This window comes from Zonotrichia leucophrys, chromosome 9, assembly GCF_028769735.1.
Source record: "Zonotrichia leucophrys gambelii isolate GWCS_2022_RI chromosome 9, RI_Zleu_2.0, whole genome shotgun sequence".
NCBI lineage: Eukaryota > Metazoa > Chordata > Aves > Passeriformes > Passerellidae > Zonotrichia > Zonotrichia leucophrys.
Window position 1 is genome coordinate 4836750 of NC_088179.1, and position 17733 is coordinate 4854482.

At 57.1% G+C, this 17733-nt stretch overlaps 1 protein-coding gene across 3 annotated transcripts; it reads right to left on the bottom strand.

Annotated features, from left to right (window-relative positions):
- Window positions 1-8369: 8369 nt before the first annotated feature.
- Window positions 8370-16363, bottom strand: AMOTL2 (angiomotin like 2). 3 transcript variants are annotated; one of them, XM_064721414.1, is made up of 10 exons: window positions 16260-16363; window positions 14540-15307; window positions 13062-13284; window positions 12422-12566; window positions 12187-12279; window positions 11268-11563; window positions 10515-10807; window positions 10186-10397; window positions 9775-9915; window positions 8370-9596 (listed from the first exon to the last, which is right to left on the bottom strand). In XM_064721414.1, exons 2-10 carry the CDS (start codon window positions 15217-15219, stop codon window positions 9538-9540), a joined length of 2142 nt encoding a protein of 713 aa, XP_064577484.1. In that variant the 5' UTR covers window positions 15220-15307; window positions 16260-16363; the 3' UTR covers window positions 8370-9537. The 3 variants fall into 3 exon arrangements, with proteins under 3 accessions (XP_064577484.1, XP_064577483.1, XP_064577482.1); XM_064721413.1 differs by having other exon boundaries at window positions 9775-9918; XM_064721412.1 differs by having other exon boundaries at window positions 9775-9930.
- Between the last annotated feature and the right edge of the window lie 1370 nt (window positions 16364-17733).

Sequence of the window (17733 nt, forward strand, 5' to 3'; positions counted from 1 at the left end):
TTTGGGTAACCCCAAACCTCTCTCTTCTCCAGACTGTTTTATGGCGGTAGAGCTCACCCTGGAATTCTCCTGCTTTGTCATCCCAGGGTTTTGTTCCCTGGCCTGTGAGTGAGATGTGGCAGTCTGGGGCATGCGGAGCCGTGCCTCGGTTGTGCAGCACGTGACTTTGTGTGTGTGTGTCTGTGTGTCTGTGTGTCTGTGTGGGCAGCCAGAAGGACCCACAGCACAACAGGAGCCTGGATGCTCAGGATTCCATCCCTAAGTGTCTGTGCCATGCTCACCCCAAGGATCCCTAATTCTACCCCAAGCGCTGAAGCCAGGAGAGGTTGTGGAGCTGGAAGTGCTCCAGCCTTGGGGTTGTTTCCAGTGTTCTCCCACCTGGCAGGGCTCCAGCCTTCAGGAAGCACTGGGAGTGGAGATGGACCATGGACTGGAGACGGTCTTTGGACCACGGGAGTGGGATGGTGTTTGGTGGAGCATGAAGAGCCTGTGGTTTGGAAGGACTGGGACTGGTTCTCCTGCCTGGAAGCAGACAGAGGCTGAGAGGGTGGTGTGATGTGATGGGATGTGATGGGATGACTGTCCTGCCTCACCACAGAATGACACTTTCTCCAGGCTCTCTCCAAGCCTGCCAGGCTAGCCCATGGTGCAGCAGTCTCCAGGGAAATGTCCATTCCCATTCACTCCTGCTCTCCTGACCACAAAGCCATGAGCTGGCTCCCTGAGCTCTGCTGCAGCCGTGGCACACATCCCTCTTTTCCATGGGTTTTCTCCTCCCTTCCAGCTGTTCTGGACCTTGCAAAGCCAGAGTGGATTTTCCTGCATTGCCTGCCCAGCTTCCCTCACACTCTCCTGGATGCAGCAGCTCTGTGGCAGGGCAGGGAATCACTGCCAGCAAATGCCTGGCATAGAAGAGGAGGACAGCAGGGATTACACCCTGCAAGCAGCCGTAAACAAGAGAGCAGAGTGCAAAAAAAACCTCCTGGAATTTGCAATCCAGTCTTCCTGATTGCCCTGTGCTGGGTGCTGGGCATTCCTCCCCACTGATCCATGGGCATTCCCAAGCCATGATGGCTCCAGGCACTGCTCAGCCTTGGAGCCAGCTGAGCATGGGGAAGGAAAGCAAGGCTGATTAAACAGACACAAAGCTCAGGGAGATGGGGAGAAAAAAGGAGGGAAGAGAAAGGAGCAAGGACCAAAATATTGGGGGTTTTGGGCAGGGTGAGCTGTTTGGGTCATAGGGACGGAGCCAGGCGTGTGCTGGTGACACATTTAACTCTGCAGGGACACAACCCAAAATAGCTGCCATGGGTCATGTCTCCTCCATGGGGGCTCTATTCCGGGATGGAGCCGTCCTGGTCTGGGCATGGGGCAGCAGCAGCAGCTCAGGAATAGCCTTGGCTGGTGAGGGCAGCCCCACGAGCATCTTCCTTGCTTGTATGCATCCAGCATTCCTCAGGGAGGGCCAGGGAGAGGGACCAGCCAGCAAATTTTCCATCTGATTTCATTTTCTTAGAATTTCCTCTGATGGTTCCATTTTTTTTTCCCTCTCTAATTCCACTTTTTTTTTTTTTTTTTTTTTTTTTGAGGCAGCTGGAAAAAATAATGTTTTGGTTGCCTTGGAAACACGCTCCTAAACTTTTGGTGGATCCAAGACATGCCTGGAGTTCCAGGATGGCCAGTCAGGGTGGTGGGGGCTTGCCCTCCCTTCCCAAAAGTGGCAGGAGCTGCTCTCCAGAGGCTCTGCACACACGTGGCCCTGACCTACCCTCTGTCCCGACCCCTGTTTACTCTGCAAATACAGCATTGCTTACAAATTCCTGGGACATGCCATGGGAGCTCTAGGCTGGGTAGTGTTACTTCATGTTGGACCCTATGCAAGAAAAAAAAAAAAAGAAAAAAATCCAGGATCGCACTTTAAGGCTGTAAAAATGCGGGTGGGAATATTTTCCAGGCTGTGTCATTTTCCATCAAGGCCAAAATTCACATTCTGCCTTTCTCTGTTTGTGTTTTTCTCCCTGAAACTTGGAGATTTTTTTTATTATTATTCTCCAGCTTTCTCGAATGAAAAATTAGGAAATTCAAGGAAAGTGATTCTCCCCCTCACCATGTTTCAAGGAAAATTTGTACATATACAGTTTCAAGTGTCAGGAGTTAAAACTTTCCTTTGGCCTGAAGCCAAATGTTTTCCCGAAAATTCAATGTTTCTGTGATTTTCTGGGAAAGTGGGATATGGGCCCCTTCTCTTTCTTTAACCAACACACATTCTTAAATGCTTGTTTATTCAGAAGAGTTTCAGCTCCAAAGGGGGGAGGAGAGGAAAGGAAAATCACAATGAAATGTTTCCCCTGCAGTGGGCAGAGAAACCAAACATCCAATTTTTCCTGGAAGGAAGAAGACAAGTTTTTTAATTAAAAAAAAAAAAAAAAAAAAAAAAGAAAAAGAAAAGAAAAAAAAAATAACCAAAACACCCCAAGGCACTTCTGTATGAGAAAACACTTGAAACTGAAGTTTCACTCTAAATGGGCTGAGCAGCATTAGTGTGCAGTGACTCTGTACTGGGAGAGAGAGACCTGGGGAATGAAGCTGGGTGGGTTTTAAAGGCTTTCCCTGCCTGGGGTGATGGCTGCAACCATCTCCATCTCCTGCAGCTGGATGTCGTTTCCCCTCCAGCTGAGGAAGTGCCCTTTCCAAGCCCCTTTGCTTCCAAATGAGCTTCTAATGACCACAGTTTTGCTCCATCCAGTTAATTAATCCCTGGTTCCCTCCAGATATTATTGCAGCACCCTGTAGTGGGACATGGCCCATCATCCCACATCATCCCAGGGACTTGCCCTTCACTCCATGCTGCACCCAGCCCTGTATGCCAGGACCTGCCACAAACCTCTCACATTTTCCTGCTGCTGCCAAACTCAGCCAAGCAACCAAAAAAAATAACAAAACATTAGATCTAACAGGATTTTCCTTTCCTTTCCTTTCCTTTCCTTTCCTTTCCTTTCCTTTCCTTTCCTTTCCTTTCCTTTCCTTTCCTTTCCTTTCCTTTCCTTTCCTTTCCTTTCCTTTCCTTTCCTTTCCTTTCCTTTCCTTTCCTTTCCTTTCCTTTCCTTTCCTTTCCTTGCCTTGCCTTGCCTTGCCTTGCCTTGCCTTGCCTTGCCTTGCCTTGCCTTGCCTTGCCTTGCCTTGCCTTGCCTTGCCTTGCCTTGCCTTGCCTTGCCTTGCCTTGCCTTGCCTTGCCTTGCCTTGCCTTGCCTTGCCTTGCCTTTTGCCTCTTCCCTTCCCTTCCCTTCCCTTCCCTTCCCTTCCCTTCCCTTCCCTTCCCTTCCCTTCCCTTCCCTTCCCTTCTCCTTGGCCCTGGTCCAGGGAAAGTTTTCCAAGGGAGGATGAGAATGCAGGAATGGGAAGGAAGGAGTCTCAGACCTGTCAGGGCACCTGTGGAGGGAAGGCCTGCTGCCTGCAAGGCCTGGATGGTCAGGCTGTTCCCATGGCCCTCTCAGCTCCCACCTTCCCACACCATCCCTGGACAAACCTTCCAGCTCCTGGGGATGCCAATTGAGGAGGCAGCATCCCATGCCACTGTCCCAGATGTCCGTGTGAGCTGCACCCACCTGAGCCACCCCTCACCTGTGCCTCCAGCATCCCTGGCCACCTCCAGCATCCCCAGCACCTCCAATATCCCCAGTACCTCCAGAACCCCCAGTGCCTTCAGCATCCTCATCCTCCTCTGGCATCCCCAGCACCTCCAGCGTCCCAGGAGCCTCCAACATCCTGAGCATCTCCAACATCCCCAGTATCTCCAGCATCCCCCTCCTCAAGCATCTCCAGCACCTCCAGAATCCTCAGTGCCTTCAGCATTCCCAGCTCCTCAAGAATTCCCAACACCTCCAGCATCCCCAGCACCTCCAGCATCCCCAGTGCTTTCAGCATTCCCATCCTCCTGTGGCATCCCCAGTGCCTCCAGCATTCCCAGCTCCTCAAGCATCCCCAGCACCTCCAGCATCCCCAGCACCTCCAGCATCCCCAGTGCCTTCAGCATTCCCAGCTCCTCAAGCATCCCCAGCACCTCCAGAATCCCCAGTGCTTTCAGCATTACCATCCTCCTCAAGCATCCCCAGCATCCTTGGGCATCCTCAGCACCTCCAGCATCCCAAGAGCCTCCAACATCCTGAGCACCTCCAGCATCCTCATCCTCCTCAGGCATCCCCAGCACCTCCAGCATCCCCAGCTCCTCAAGCATCCCCAGCACCTGCAGCACCTCCAGCATTCCCAGCTCTTCAAGCACCCCCAAACTCCTCTGGCATCCCCAACACCTCCCTGAGCATCCCTAGCTCCTCCTGCAGGGAAGGAGATGAGCAAGACGCCTGCCCAGCGCTGCGCCACCTCCAGGCTCAGCCCCGAATCCCGTGGTTGCCGGCCACGGGGAGCAGCGGGAGCGACTCGGGGAGCGGGTGCGAGCACAGACAGCCGGGGAGCTCATCCGCCTGGTTTTTCAAGGTCACAGAGGTGGTGGGAAGGAAAGAAAAGAGAGCGAGGGAAGAAAAAAAAAAAAATTGACTCAGAAACCGCAGGGAATTTTTTGCCTTTTTAGAATACTGGGAAGAGAAAAAATAGCCGCAGTTATTCAAAGCATCCAGGATAATAACAGCCTGTTTACTGTTTGCATGCAAAGATGGCAGGCAGGCAGCACAGCGCAGGGAACAGGAATGAGGAATTCACCGCGGCTCCGACCGCTGCTGCTGAGCCCAGCAAAGCAAATCCTGCTTCTGTGAGAGCAGGAGCTGGGCAGCCCCACTGTGACACCTGGACAGTCCCCACCTCCCAAGGGTCCTGGAGGAAGGGTTTCAGGTGGCCCTGGGGCTGGGGATGATGGGAGGGAGCTCCCAAGCTGGAATATGCTCCAAGTGAATGGAGAGTCCCAGAGGGTGCCATGGCCAACCCCTAAATAATGACCCCCATCCCATCCCATCCCATCCCATCCCATCCCATCCCATCCATCCCATCCCATCCCATCCCATCCCATCCCATCCCATCCCATCCTATCCCATCCCTGCCACAGAGGCACCTCCAATGCACAGCAGGCATCTCCAGCCACCCCCTGGCAGGGTCGTGGGAAGCCAGGGGGACAGGGGTGCCAGGACTGAGGACACAGGGTACAGAGATTGAATAGAGAGGGGTGCAGGGCCAGGAGAATGCAGAAATCAAGACATGCTGGTGCTCTGAAGGGAGGTGACACCTCGGGGTGGCTCATTCTGCAATGGAATGCAAATCCCGATGAAAGGAATTCGGGAAGGGAGCGTTGACCCTCTGGCAGAAGAAAGCCTGGGGGGCACCCCCCAACAAGCTCTGGACACAGAGAGGAGCCTGGAAGACTGGGGGACCTCGGGGAAAGGGGAGGGGGGATGAGAGAGGGAGGGAGGGGGAAGGGAAGGGTTCAGCAGGACCAGCGGGGAGAGCTTCATTCCTGCCGGTCCGACGAGCAAGCCGGGACTTGAGGCGAGAGAAAGCGCCTGGTTTGCCTGACTGGTTTGCTGGGAAGAGGCTGCAGGGCTAGCCCACAGCCTTGGCAGGCTTCCCCCACCAGGATCAGGATTATTTGGAATGGGGGGTGAAATTCCCTTTCTCTCAAATTCTGGTGAGGATTATTTTGATTTTTAAAGTTTTCCATAGAGTGTGATGGGCCTGTCTTTCCCCATTCAGCTCTAGCATTCAGCACATGGAAAAGGAGTGGGAATGCATGAGGAGGTGAGGAGGAAAAACCAGGGCCCACAAAGGACATGCAAAATTCAAGGATGCTCCAAGGACCAAGTTCCAATGTTCTCCAAAGAGAAATGAGGAAAAGCAGGAACCACAGCTGCAGAGAGGCTGCAGTGGTGTGGCACCAAGGCAATGAGGTGCTCCTGCCTGGGAATGGGGCTTGGTGGACAGCCAGGGAGCCCCAAGGAAATGCTTGGCCTTGTCCCAGCCCACTGTGACCACAGAGGGACCAGAACTCCCCAGACAGCCCTGGAGCAGCAGAGCCATCTCCCTGTCAGCCACAAGAGCTGCTGCCCACCCAAAGCCACTAAAGTGACACTTGGAGCACAGCCTGCTGGCCCTTCCCTGTCTCTCCAGGGATGTGGATGAGGATGACAGGAGGAGTGTCATGGACCCAGCCAGCAGCTCTGCAGGCACCTCCAGCACCCCCTGCCAAGGCATGGGATCTCTGTGTCCTAGACAGGATGCAGGGATACAGGGATGGAGAATGAAGGACACAGAAACAGAAGGACACAGGGCTGCAGGGACACAAGGATCAAGGACACAGAGATCACAGAGATGGCAGCAGGAGGTTTGGCTCCCACCTGGTGTTTCAGCTGTGCCATGGTGACAGGGACATGGGATAAAGGACAGACACGGGATAAAGGACAAACATGGGATAAAGGACAAACATGGGATAAAGGACAGTGGGCCCAGGTAATGCTGATGGTGAAATCCAGGGAGACAGAGTGGGAAGGGCAGACGGAAATGCCTGTGGGACAGAGCAGGTGATAACCCACCCCCACAGCAGCTTCCATGGCCAAGGTGTGCAGCTCCTTTGGGATGTTGCTCTGGCTGAACAGCATCCCTACCAAAGCACACAGCTCCTCGAAAAGTGTGGCTGGAGGAGCTGGGACCTCCTGTCTACCTTCTGGATTTAGGAATTCTCTCCCTACAACCCAATTCCTGTACCCACAGGTGGGCTTTGTGCTTTTTTCTGACTGCTAGAGGCTAAGAACCCTGGGGGGTGAGGATCAACGGGCAAAGCTCTCAACAGGAGCCCATTCCCTGAATCCCTGGTCTCAGAAAGCTCCCTGCAAACAGCCAGACCTGCAGCCAGGCCACTCTGCATCCGGATTTGGGTAAATAAAGCACGGGGTGTGAGAGCTGTGGTATGCCAGGAATGCTGCCGGCCTTCCCGGCTCTGGAGCGGCGGGAGCTGGGGGAGGCAGGGCAGGTACAGCCCTGGCTGGAGGCCACCAGGATCCCCCAGATATATTCCCGACCTCAGCAGTTCCCTGTGAGCTTCCCACCCCGTTCTTCCCATCCCTGGCCCCGTTTCAGGGTCCTTTTCAGCCTTCTGCATAGGCAGAGCTGATTTCCCTGCTCACAACACCCAGGAGAAGCCATTGGTGCATAGGAGGATCCCTGCTCCAAGCTTCACATTGCTCCAAGCCTCCCTAACCTGCTCCTCAGGGATAGAGACCTGTCCCACAGCCATAGAAAGACCCAAATTTTCAATTTTTAGCCATACTTCTTCCAGATTCCTGAATGGAATGGGGCTCAGCTGGGATTCAGCATCACTGTCCCCCCAAGACCAGTGATCCTCAATGGAGTCCTAAGGCATCCTGCCCAGGGAAGGGGTGGAATCACCATCCTTGGAAGTGTTGAAAAACATGTGGATGTGGTGCTTGGGGGCATGGTTTAGTGGTGGCTTTGGCAGTGCTGGGTTAACAGTTGGGCTTGATGATCTTGAAGTGCTTTTCCAACCTAAATGATTCCATGGTTCCATGTAAGAGCTGGCAGCAAAACTGATTTCTGATGCTGCTGTTCCACATAATCCAAGCTAAACAACTTTGCACAGCACAGGAGCTCCTGGTCCCCAGGGACAGCAGGATAACAAAGATGAGCTCCCAGTTAATGCCAAGGGGTGGCACAAAGGGAAAGCCTTGGCCTGGCTGGAGATGGCAGAGTCCCCAGGGATGTTCCCTGGGAAGCATTAACACCACATTTATCAGAAAATAAAAGTCCAGCATCTGGAAAACTTCTGGTCTTCCAGAAGATCAAGGAGCCAGGCAGAGTGGGAAGGGCTTGGAAATTGGTGACAAAGCCAAGGAGAGCTTGGAGACCAGGTCCATCCACGCTGGAAGACATCAGGGAGTCTTTTAAACAGTTTTCCATGTGGCAAGGGCTGAGGAGGGCAGGAAGGGGTTTTGTGAGGAAGAGGAGGAGCCCATCAGGATGCAGTTATGGGATGCAGGGATCAAGGACAGCAGGGTGCAAGGATGGAGGACACAGGGATGCAGGGTCATGAGGATGCAGAAACCAAGGATACAGGGATACAGGGATGCCAAGGCAGGAAGGAAACCACATCAACACTTTTAGGCAACTCCATCCTTTTCCCCCCATGAAGATGAGGGCAATGAGATCCCAAAGGGATCTTGGGGAATGCAGAAATCCTCCTGAGCATTTTTCCCCTCTTCCATGCAGTTGCACCCCAAATCTCTGCCCTGAGGAGCTGGGAAGGACATGTGAACCAGGGGGTCAGCACTCCCAGACCCTCTTCCCCTGGTGGCACGTCCATCTCTCTGCATTGCATGGAAAAAAAAGAGAATCCACAGATCAATATTTGGGTTTTTTTATTAAAATATTGTTATACCAAGTGGAATGCTACAGCAATCTCGGTATAGGGTGGCATAACGAAACAGCCAGGTTTATGTTTAAATACTTAAAGATAACTTAAAACGCACAAACGAGAACTTGTCGTCTTTGGCAGGAAAAAAAGTTCACAGCACGAAAAAAATACTTAAAAAGAAATACCAATATTAATATAAAATATATTAAGTCATGGGGTTTGGGGTCTTTTTTCCTCTTTCATAATTTTTTGTTTCTTTTCCATTTTGTAAACAATGCACGAGAACCGAACGCATTTTTTACGTGTCTGGGGAGAGAAAAATAAAAAATGCAGTTGGCCAGCAAATGCACATGTTGAAAGGGGAAAGAAATAAAGAAAAATATATATATTTACATGAAGGGCAAGGATGGGAAGCTCCAAGGAGCGGGATGTTGGCACTGGCTACAAGCAGAAGCCAGCTGCCAGTAGCCAGGGGACAGAGCCAGGAGAAGAGTGGCACATCCCACTGCCTCCATCCTCAGAGCCTTTCACCTCCACTTTTCCTCCACCCTTCATCCCCTCCATTGTCATTTTTGCTTCACCGTCACCCCATCACAAAGCCCATGACTGGCAGGACGCAGGTGATGGGAGTTTGGTGCTCCCAGTGCTTGGCTTGGCCACGTGGATCCGGGTGGTGGATGGGACGCGCAGAGGATCCCTCCCAGCTCTGCCCTCGTGCAGAGAGTTCAGCTTGTGGGTACAGTTCGGGCCATCAGAGAGGGATCCTGCAGCTGGAAGCCAAGCACCTGGCTGGGTGCAGATGGCCAAGACCAGAAGTGGGAGCTGGGATGGAGATGAAGTTGGGATGGAGCCACCGCAGGGTCCCTGGGCTCCAGCGCGCCCTGCGCAGCCAGGGACCTGTGTGGGCACTGAGGGGACAGTGACCCTGCCACATCCTGGAGTCACTGCTGAGACCGAGGGGACACTGCTGAGCTCCCAGCTCGGCCCCTCCTTCCCAGACGCTTCTCCATCCCAACATGCTGGCAGGAGGGACCCTGCCACATCCTGGAGTCACTGTCGAGACCAAGAGGACAGCGTTGAGCTCCCGGCTCGGCCCCTCCTTCCCAGACACTTCTCCATCCCAGCATGCTGGCAGGAGGGGTGGAGAGGCCACCATGCAGCCCTGGGTGGCCTTAAATCAGGATCTCCACCATGTCAGACAGGTCCAGGGCTCTAGCAGCGGCCGAACTCTCTGCAAAGAAAGAAAGGATTTACAGGGTTTCGCAGGGATTCGAACCCACCCAACTCAACTGGGGCCTCAAAAATGCCTTTAAAAATTGCTGATTTTGTGCAAAGCCCATCCCAGGGATGCTAACCCCACATGCTGGGCCATCCAAACTCCCTGCCCCGTGCCATCCAGGGGGACTCACCCAGCACTGCGGTGCCCTCGCCCTGCTCGCTGCTCCCGGCCGCTCCGTCTGTCTGCGTGCTGCCGTCCTTGCTGCCGTGCTTGGAGTGGGATGGCAGGGGAAGGGCAGTGGACACTGCTGTCCCTTCAACGGTGGCTTTGCCTGCTGGAGGAGACTCTGTTAGGGATTCAAGGCAAGGGATTCGAGTTTTTAAGGCCAGATTAGACAGTGGAAGTTGTCCCTGCCCACAGAAGAGGATAGAACAAGATGAGCTTAAAGGTCCCTTCCAACCCAAACCATTCTGTGATTGCTGGCTGATCCTGGAGTAATCACCCCTCCCCAGGCTCTCCAACTCCAAAACCACAGGAGAAAATTGCAAGCAGGTCCCCAGCGCCAAATGAAGGCAGGGAGTGGGCAGGTGTCCCTATTTACCTGTGCTGCCATGGGAGCTGCTCTCGGATGACCGGTCACTCTGGCCGGCCCCTGGCCAGCTCGGGGCGGCGGAGGCAGCGAAGATGGAGGGCACGGATTTGGCCGGCCGCAGGGAGCCCTGAAGGGCTTTGCTGGGGTCCCTCCGTGAGCGCTGCTGCAGGACCTTGATGACAGCATCCTTCTCCAGGATTTGGGCATGAAGGGCTTTTAACCTGGAGAGAAGGAAAGGCAGAAGCTGAAAGAGGAGCTGGATGGGAAGAGGAGGACCCAGACACTGTCCAACCAAAAATTTGATGGGGTCCAAACACCTCTGGCAAGGTGGGACTAACCTGTTCTCCATCTCCTGGTGCTTGTGGCTGGCCAGGAGCAGGTCCTCGTTGAAGCTGCTGTTGGGGGAGTGCCGTGGTGAGTGGCTGATGAGGGTGGTGTCGCGCTGCGCGGCCGCCGTGGCCGCAGCGTCCATGGCGAACTGGCGCATGGTGCACTCCTCCAGGTACTTCTGCTCCCACTTGGTCATGTCGGCCTCCAGCGCCAGGATCTTCTCCTCCCTCTCCCTCAGCTGCTCCGACAGCGTGTGGGCACTCAGCTCCGGCGTCCCCCCGCTGGCCATGCCCGCCTGCCTCTGCAACGGCCAAAACAGAGCCCCAGTGAGGATGAGGAGGTGCTGGGGGCAGGCAGCACCTGCCGTGCCTGGCTGGAGCCACCGCGTGTCACAGACATCTTTTATGGAAAATCTTTTTTTTAACATTTTTCCTCTTGAGAACAAAATGTAAACAACGGTTATCTGCTGCTGTGGAATGCAACAGGTGGATCTTTGATTGGCCTGTGTTAGCTGTTTCTAATTAACGGCCAATCACAGTGACCTAACTCGGACAGAGAGTCTGAGGCACAAACTTTTGTTATCATTCTTTCTTTTGCTATTCTTAGCTAGCCTTCTGATAAAATCCTTTCTTCTATTCTTTTTATATAGTTTTAATATAATATATATCATAAAATAACAAATCAAACATGGAGTCAGATCCTCATCTCTTCCCTCATCCTAAGACCCCTTTGAGCACCGTCACAGCCTTGCCAGCACCCACCTGCTGAGCCCGCAGCATCTTCAGCTCCTGCTCCAGGCGGGTGCGGAGCCGCAGCTCCAGCTGCTCCCGCTTCTCGCAGGCGGCCTGGAGCTGCCCCAGGGCTGCCTGCAGCCGCTCCACCTTCTCCACGTAGGCTCGCTTCTTCCGCAGCTCGGCCTCTGCCTTGGCCGCCCGCGCCTGGGCGCTGCCCAGCGCCTGCTCCAGCAGCTCTGCCCGCCGCCGCTGGTCCTCGTTGGCGCTGCGCAGCAGGGACACCTCCCGCTCCAGCTTCTCCTTCTCCTGCTGGTGCTCGTAGCCTGAAAGGCAACCCCACAAATATCAGATATTCCTCTTCCCTACGGCTGTGAAGCACAGTGGGGACTCTTTGCTTCCCCACATCTGGCAATGCCAGCCCTTCCTCCAGATCTTCTATCAAATGGGGGTCAGGGGCATTCCAGCCGCTTGGGCAGATAGCCAGAAGCCTCCACATTCTTGCCTAAATTTTATCTCAGGAAGGGTGAGACCTGCCTGGTGTGAAACCAGCCACCTTAGGGACGGGCATGGAATTCTTCCTACTAACACGAGTATCACATCTCTCTGCTAAAATTTAAGCACATTTGCCCCAAAAAAAGCCCAGGATGTCATGGCTACGAAGTGCAGGAGGGAGGAGGGAGAGAACGGCCGGGGCTGGCGTGGGGCGGGAGTGCGGGCTCGGTGCTGGAAGAGCCGGAGCCGCGGCAGGAATGTGGGGAATGCGGGTCACGCCGCCGGCCGGCCGCCGGGATTAATGGCTCGAGTCCAGCGCCAAGAACTGCTCCATCCTCCCTGGGGAAGGGCGAGAGCTGCCGCCCGACACCCGCCTCCTCCTCCTGCAGCCGAGCCCTGCTCGCAGATGCCCGGGGAGCCGGGCAGGGATGGGTGTCCATCCCCCGGGACTTACTCTGTGCCAGGAGTTTGGCCACGCTGCCCTGGTTGCTCTCCTGGTTTTCCTGGTTCTTGCTAGCCAGCTGCCTGTTCGCTGATTCCAACCTCTCTGATCCAAAACAAAAAAAAAACTCAATTAAGATTTAAATACAAGGTTTTGGCTGGAAGAAGGGGAAAAAGCCTGGTTTCCCATGGAAACAGCTGGGGGACACAAAACACCCACAGGGAGGGGGACACAGAGGGTGCCTCACCTTTCAGGTCTCGGTTGAAATCCTGCAGCCGTCGCATCTCACAATCCCTCTTGTTCCTCATGGCTTTCTCCAAGGCTTCCCGCTTGGAAGACGCCTTGACGAGGTTTTCGTAATCCTCCGAGATGCGCTGGATCTCGCTCTCCAGCTGGGGCGGAGGAAGGGACAAGCCAAGGTTAGATATTCACGGAATGAGGAAAGGCACATGCCAGCCAAAGCCCAGAGAGGGTGCTCAGCCCAACCTGAGCTGCCAGAGGAGCTCAGAGCACCCCAAGTGCACTGTTTTGAGGGAAAAACTGATTTTTTTTTTCATATTTTCTCTTATGGAAGAGTTTCTCCACAGAATTTTGGCTCTGCCACAGCCCAGCCACGGGGAACAGCCGCCCCTTGTAGACGGGCACACAAAGGGCTTTCTGTGGCGGCCGGGATGGGGGGACAGGCGGAGGGAGAGGGTCACTGGAGAATGGGCTCCTTCTCCCCAACCCCGGCTGCCGTGCTGCAGCTGCTCCAAGGGGAACGAGCCGCCAGAGGGAGGAGGAGAAAGGATTAAATCACTAAAGGGGGTGAATTTTCACAGCAGCAGCTGCTCGAGCATCGCCGCGGGCAGGAGGCACACGGGAAGAAGCTGCCACCATTCCTTTACCTTCTGGATGCGGCTCGCCTTTTCGGCGCAGCTCTCCAGCTCCCGCCGCAGCCTCTCGTTGTCCCGCTGCAGCCTCTCGTTGTCCCGCAGGACGGCGTCGGCCCGGGCCAGGCGGCTGCCGGCCGACACGGCCTGCGCGCTGACCAGCGCCTCCACGCCCGCCGGAGCCAGCGCGCCCGGGCACAGCGGCAGGAACGCGGCTGGCACCGAGGTGGGCAGCACCCTGCGGAGAGCCAGGAGGGGGCGTCAGGGTGGGCAGGGTGGGAGAGCTGGCTGCAGCGCCAGCATCCCATCAGGCACGTGCTGGTGTCACCTCAAAGGAGGTGGAAGTGCCTATCCTGCTTTTTAGAGCTAGAAAGGGCTCACTCTCTAACCACACCTCCCATCTTGCAGGGATGCCTTGGCTTGACCCCTCCAGCACCTGGCCAGTGGGTCTGGATGGGCTCCCAACCCTCCAGGTCCCTCTTTTGCTGGGAATGCTGCAGGCAGCCTGGCATAGGATGCACCTTGGAAGCCAGCATTTTCCTCATTTTCTGTGCAAAGCAAGGACTCCTGACATAGGCCCTCACTGCCAAACTGTGGATGTGTCCTTTTTATATTCAGAGAAGCCAGGCCAGCCTGGCTGCCCCTTGTGCCACTGCTCCAGCATCCCAGCTCACCATCCCTGCTGGAATCCCTGAGCAGGGCCCGGCCCCGCTGCGCTCCCCCGCAGGCTGCCCGCCAAGGGCTGCATTCCTGCGGGATGATATAGGAGCAAGGAAGAATAAATACATCTTCCCCACAGCTCCCCTTCCCCTCTTTGTTCACTGCAAGGAGAAGGTTTTCCTGCTGGAGATGCTATCGCTCTCTGCCTGGATAGATCAGTAGGGCTGGGAGCAGTGTGTCCTCACATTGAGCCAACAGTTCCCTTCTTCCCATCATTTTCCACACTGGAAGAGGTTGTTTCCAGTCCTCCTCAAATTCCAGGCAATGCCTGGACCCCCAGATGTCCATCTCACGGTCACCCTGGGGCTTTGCCAGAGGCACTGAGCTGCCAAAGGGACCACAGACCACCTGGCACCAGCCCAGGCTCTGCTCAGCAGCAATTCCAAGTATCATGGACATTCCCAGCTCAGGACCATGGCATGGCTTTTCCGTGGAGCAGGGAGCATATTTGTTTTCCACCCTGCCCCATACCTATTCCACATTTAGCTGTTTACTGGGCTGCTTCCAGCTCCTGGATTATTCCCTAAGTTACCCCCAGCTCCTTTGGGTGCATGGGGAGGAGGCAGGGTCTGCTGTGGGAATGGGATTTTCTCCACTGGTTGGAAAAGCCCAGCTGGGGGAGCTGGGGACAGGAGCAGAGTGGGGGGCTCCCAGCAGGCGTGGGCCAGTGAGGACAAAAGCAGCTGTTCTGCACCCCCACTGCCCTTCCAAGCATCCATCCTGAACATCCCTGAGAGGCATCCAAAAGCAGAGACCAGGGGCCACAGCTTTACCTGATGTCAGGATGCTGAAATGCAGGACCTTCCCGGGAGCAGGCTCGGGGCTCAGCCAGGTAAGCATCCTGGGCAGGGATGACATAGGGATACTCCGGGGGCGGTCCCCGCGGCTCCGTGCCCTCGGGCTGCTGCCCGCGCAGGGGGACGAGCTGCCGGGAGAGCTGCGGGAAGCTGTGCGACGCGCTGATGGGGCTCTGCGCCTTGGCCCCGTTCCTCTCCAGCGACATCCGCATGAGCCGCTCGCTCAGCGACCGCACGTGGCCGTGCTTCAGCTCCTTGAGCCCCTCGTCGGGGCGCCGGGCGCCGCTCTCGGCCCGCATCCCCGCTCCGCGCTGCGATGCCAGCAGCTGGGAATGCGCCTTGGCCTCCTCGTAGGTGGGCAGCTCCTCGCCCTTGGGCGGGCACAGCCGGTAGACGCTGTTCTCCAGGTAGACGTGGTCGGAGTGATGCTCCTGGCCCTGCGGCTCCTGCCGCGTGGATTGCTGCACCATCTGGCTCTCCTCGGGGCTCAGGCTCTCCAGGGAGGAGCGGGGGCTGCCGGCGCCGCCGCCGCCGCCGCGCAGGGCTTGCTGCTGGATGGCCAGCAGAGTGCGGTTCTCCGTGAGATTCCCATAGCGCAGCTGCTCCTGGATCAGCCGGTGCAGCACCGTGCCGTTCGAGTCCTCCGCCGTCCTCATGTCCGTCCGTACCGGCGGCAGAGCCACGATTCCACCCGACGAGGGGAGTCCCGGGGGACCTCAACAGCGACTGGGCACGCCGAGACACCTGCGGCAGGAAGAAACGGGATTGTTGGGAGGCAGCCGGGGCAGGACGGTCCGGATCCTGATGGACACGGGGTTGTTTGCCAGGAATCCAGCCCGGACGTGTCCGTGGCGGCACTGGGAGAGCGGAGCAGCCCAGCACCGGCACCGCACCTGGGGCTGGCTCCGGAGCCGGTCCCTCATGGCCCGGGATAAAGCGGGGGATAAAGCGGCCCCACGGGACCGGGCACTGGGAGATAGGACCCCCCATCCCCGGACACGGAGGTCCCCTGTACTTGCAGAGGTATCCCAGTCCCGGTGAGGGTCCTGGGATTTTTCCGCGGGGGATGGAGGAATGTTCCGGTCCCGTTTGGGAGGGTTCCAGGAGGGTTCCCAGTCCCTGGGGGTGGATCCGGCATGGGAGAGGGTCTTTTCCCCGGGACGGTCCAAGTGCCGGAGGGGAAGAGGCGAGTCCCGGTCCCAAGGAGAAGAGTCCCTGTTCTGGGAGCTGGGGGCCGTCCTTTTCCCGTGGGGGGATCCCAGTCCCGGCTGGACCCTTCCTTGGGCCAGGGGGGTCCGATCCCGGTCAGAGTCCCAGCCCCGGCCGGGAGGATCTCGATCCAAGGGGGTCTCGTTCCCGGGATTGCTGGGCCGGGTGGGTCCCGGTGCCGAGGGAGGTCCCGATCCCTGCTGGGGAATTCCCGGTGCTGGGGAGCGTCCTTTCCCCAGGGGCATCCCCGTGCCGGGGGGGTCCCTGTGCCGCTCGGGGGTCCCGATCCCGGTCGGGGGAGTCCCAGTGCTAGAGGGGTTCCCTGTGCAGGGGGGGAGGGGGTGCCAGTACCGGGGAATTCCCGGTGCTGGGGGGTCTCGATACCGCTCGGGGGATCCCGGTGCCGGTCAGGGGAGTCCCGGTGCTGGGGGATTCCCGGTGCCGGGGTTCCCCGGTGCCCGTCGGGGGTCCCGATGGCAGAACTCACCGTGGCATGGCGGAGCGGAGCGGTGCTGCGGCGGCTCTGAGCGTCCCGGGGCCGCGAGGGCCGGGCCGGGCTCTGCTATGCCCGGAATGCGGGGCCGGTCCCGCCCCGCTCCGCCCCGGGGCCGCCGCCGGCGCAGCAGCGCGGCCGGGAGCGGGAGCGGCAGCTGCGGCCGGGGGGGCGGCTCTGCCCGCCAGCTGTCCCGGGCCGTAAATCTGCCCCAGCCTTTGTCTGCGGGGCCGGGGCAACCCCGAGCCTGCCGGCCCCATCTGCTCTGCCCCCTCGGGCCCCCCCTTCCCGCATCCCCCCTCTTCGCATCCCCCCTGCCTCGCATTCTGTCCTCGCATCCCCCCTCCTCTCATCCCCCTTCCTTGTGTCTCTCTCCTTGCATCCTCCTTCTCACATCCCCCCTTCACATCCCCCACCTCACACCCCTGTCCTCTCATTCCCCACCTCACATTCCTCCTCGTGTCTTCGTCCTCACATCCCCCTCCTCACATCCCCCTCCTTATGTCCCCCTCTTTGTATTTCACATCTCACTTCTTGCATCCCCCATCTCGCATCCCCCCTCCTTGCATCCCCTCTTCACATCCCTCTCCTTGCATTCCTCCCTCCCTGTGTCCTCCACCCTCACACCCCCTCTGTTTGGGGATGCCAGCTCCCTGTGGATGCAGCAATTCCGGCCAGCTCGTGTCTGCCTCGGCACCTTTGCGTGTCCCCTGCTGCTCTCCCAGCCTCGGTTTCCCCTTTTGGGCTCTGCCACCCCCTTCCCTGGGGGCACACAGGGATTCAGGGGCTGAACTCCCCCTTCAAAGCCCGCTGGCTCATCTCTGGGGGGACACTGAGCACCCCCAGCCCCAAAGCAGTGGAACACCAGCCCCATCCCAGCCCCAGGCTGCCGGTGCAGAGTCCAGAGGCCCCGAGAGAGACGGCAGATGGCCGGAGGGGAGGCGGCAGGGAGAGGCAGGTGCAGGGGAAAATTGCTTATTAGCTCCGGGACATTAAGCTCCCATTCTTTTGAGGGAGCTCAAAAAGCATCTTCTGACTGGCACAGAGCCGGGAGGCTGATCTGGGAGGGGGACATGGGGGTCTCCAGCCTCATCTCCTTGTTTTTCTGCTCCATCTCATGCTGGTATCACCCCCAAGGCACCCAGGGTGTAATAGCAGGCACAGGGCTGCAGGCACAGCTCACTACCTCTGGGTTATCTCCCAAAAAATGGGGGGAAAATAAATCTCCAATGTGTAGCAGGCACCAGACTCAAAGGCAGGGGAGCATGGAAAGAAAATGCAGAGAAATGGTCAGCACTTGGAAGAAGAGGAGCACCTGGAACCTCAAGAAACAGTTTTGCCAGTGACAAGTCAAATCCTCACGGATGAAGGTTGAAATGTGGGAATTGGCACCCTGAAGCCCCAGTGAGGGTCTAGTTTGGTGTGGGGAGGAGACGAGAGCACAGCACCTGTCCCTTTGTCCCCAAGC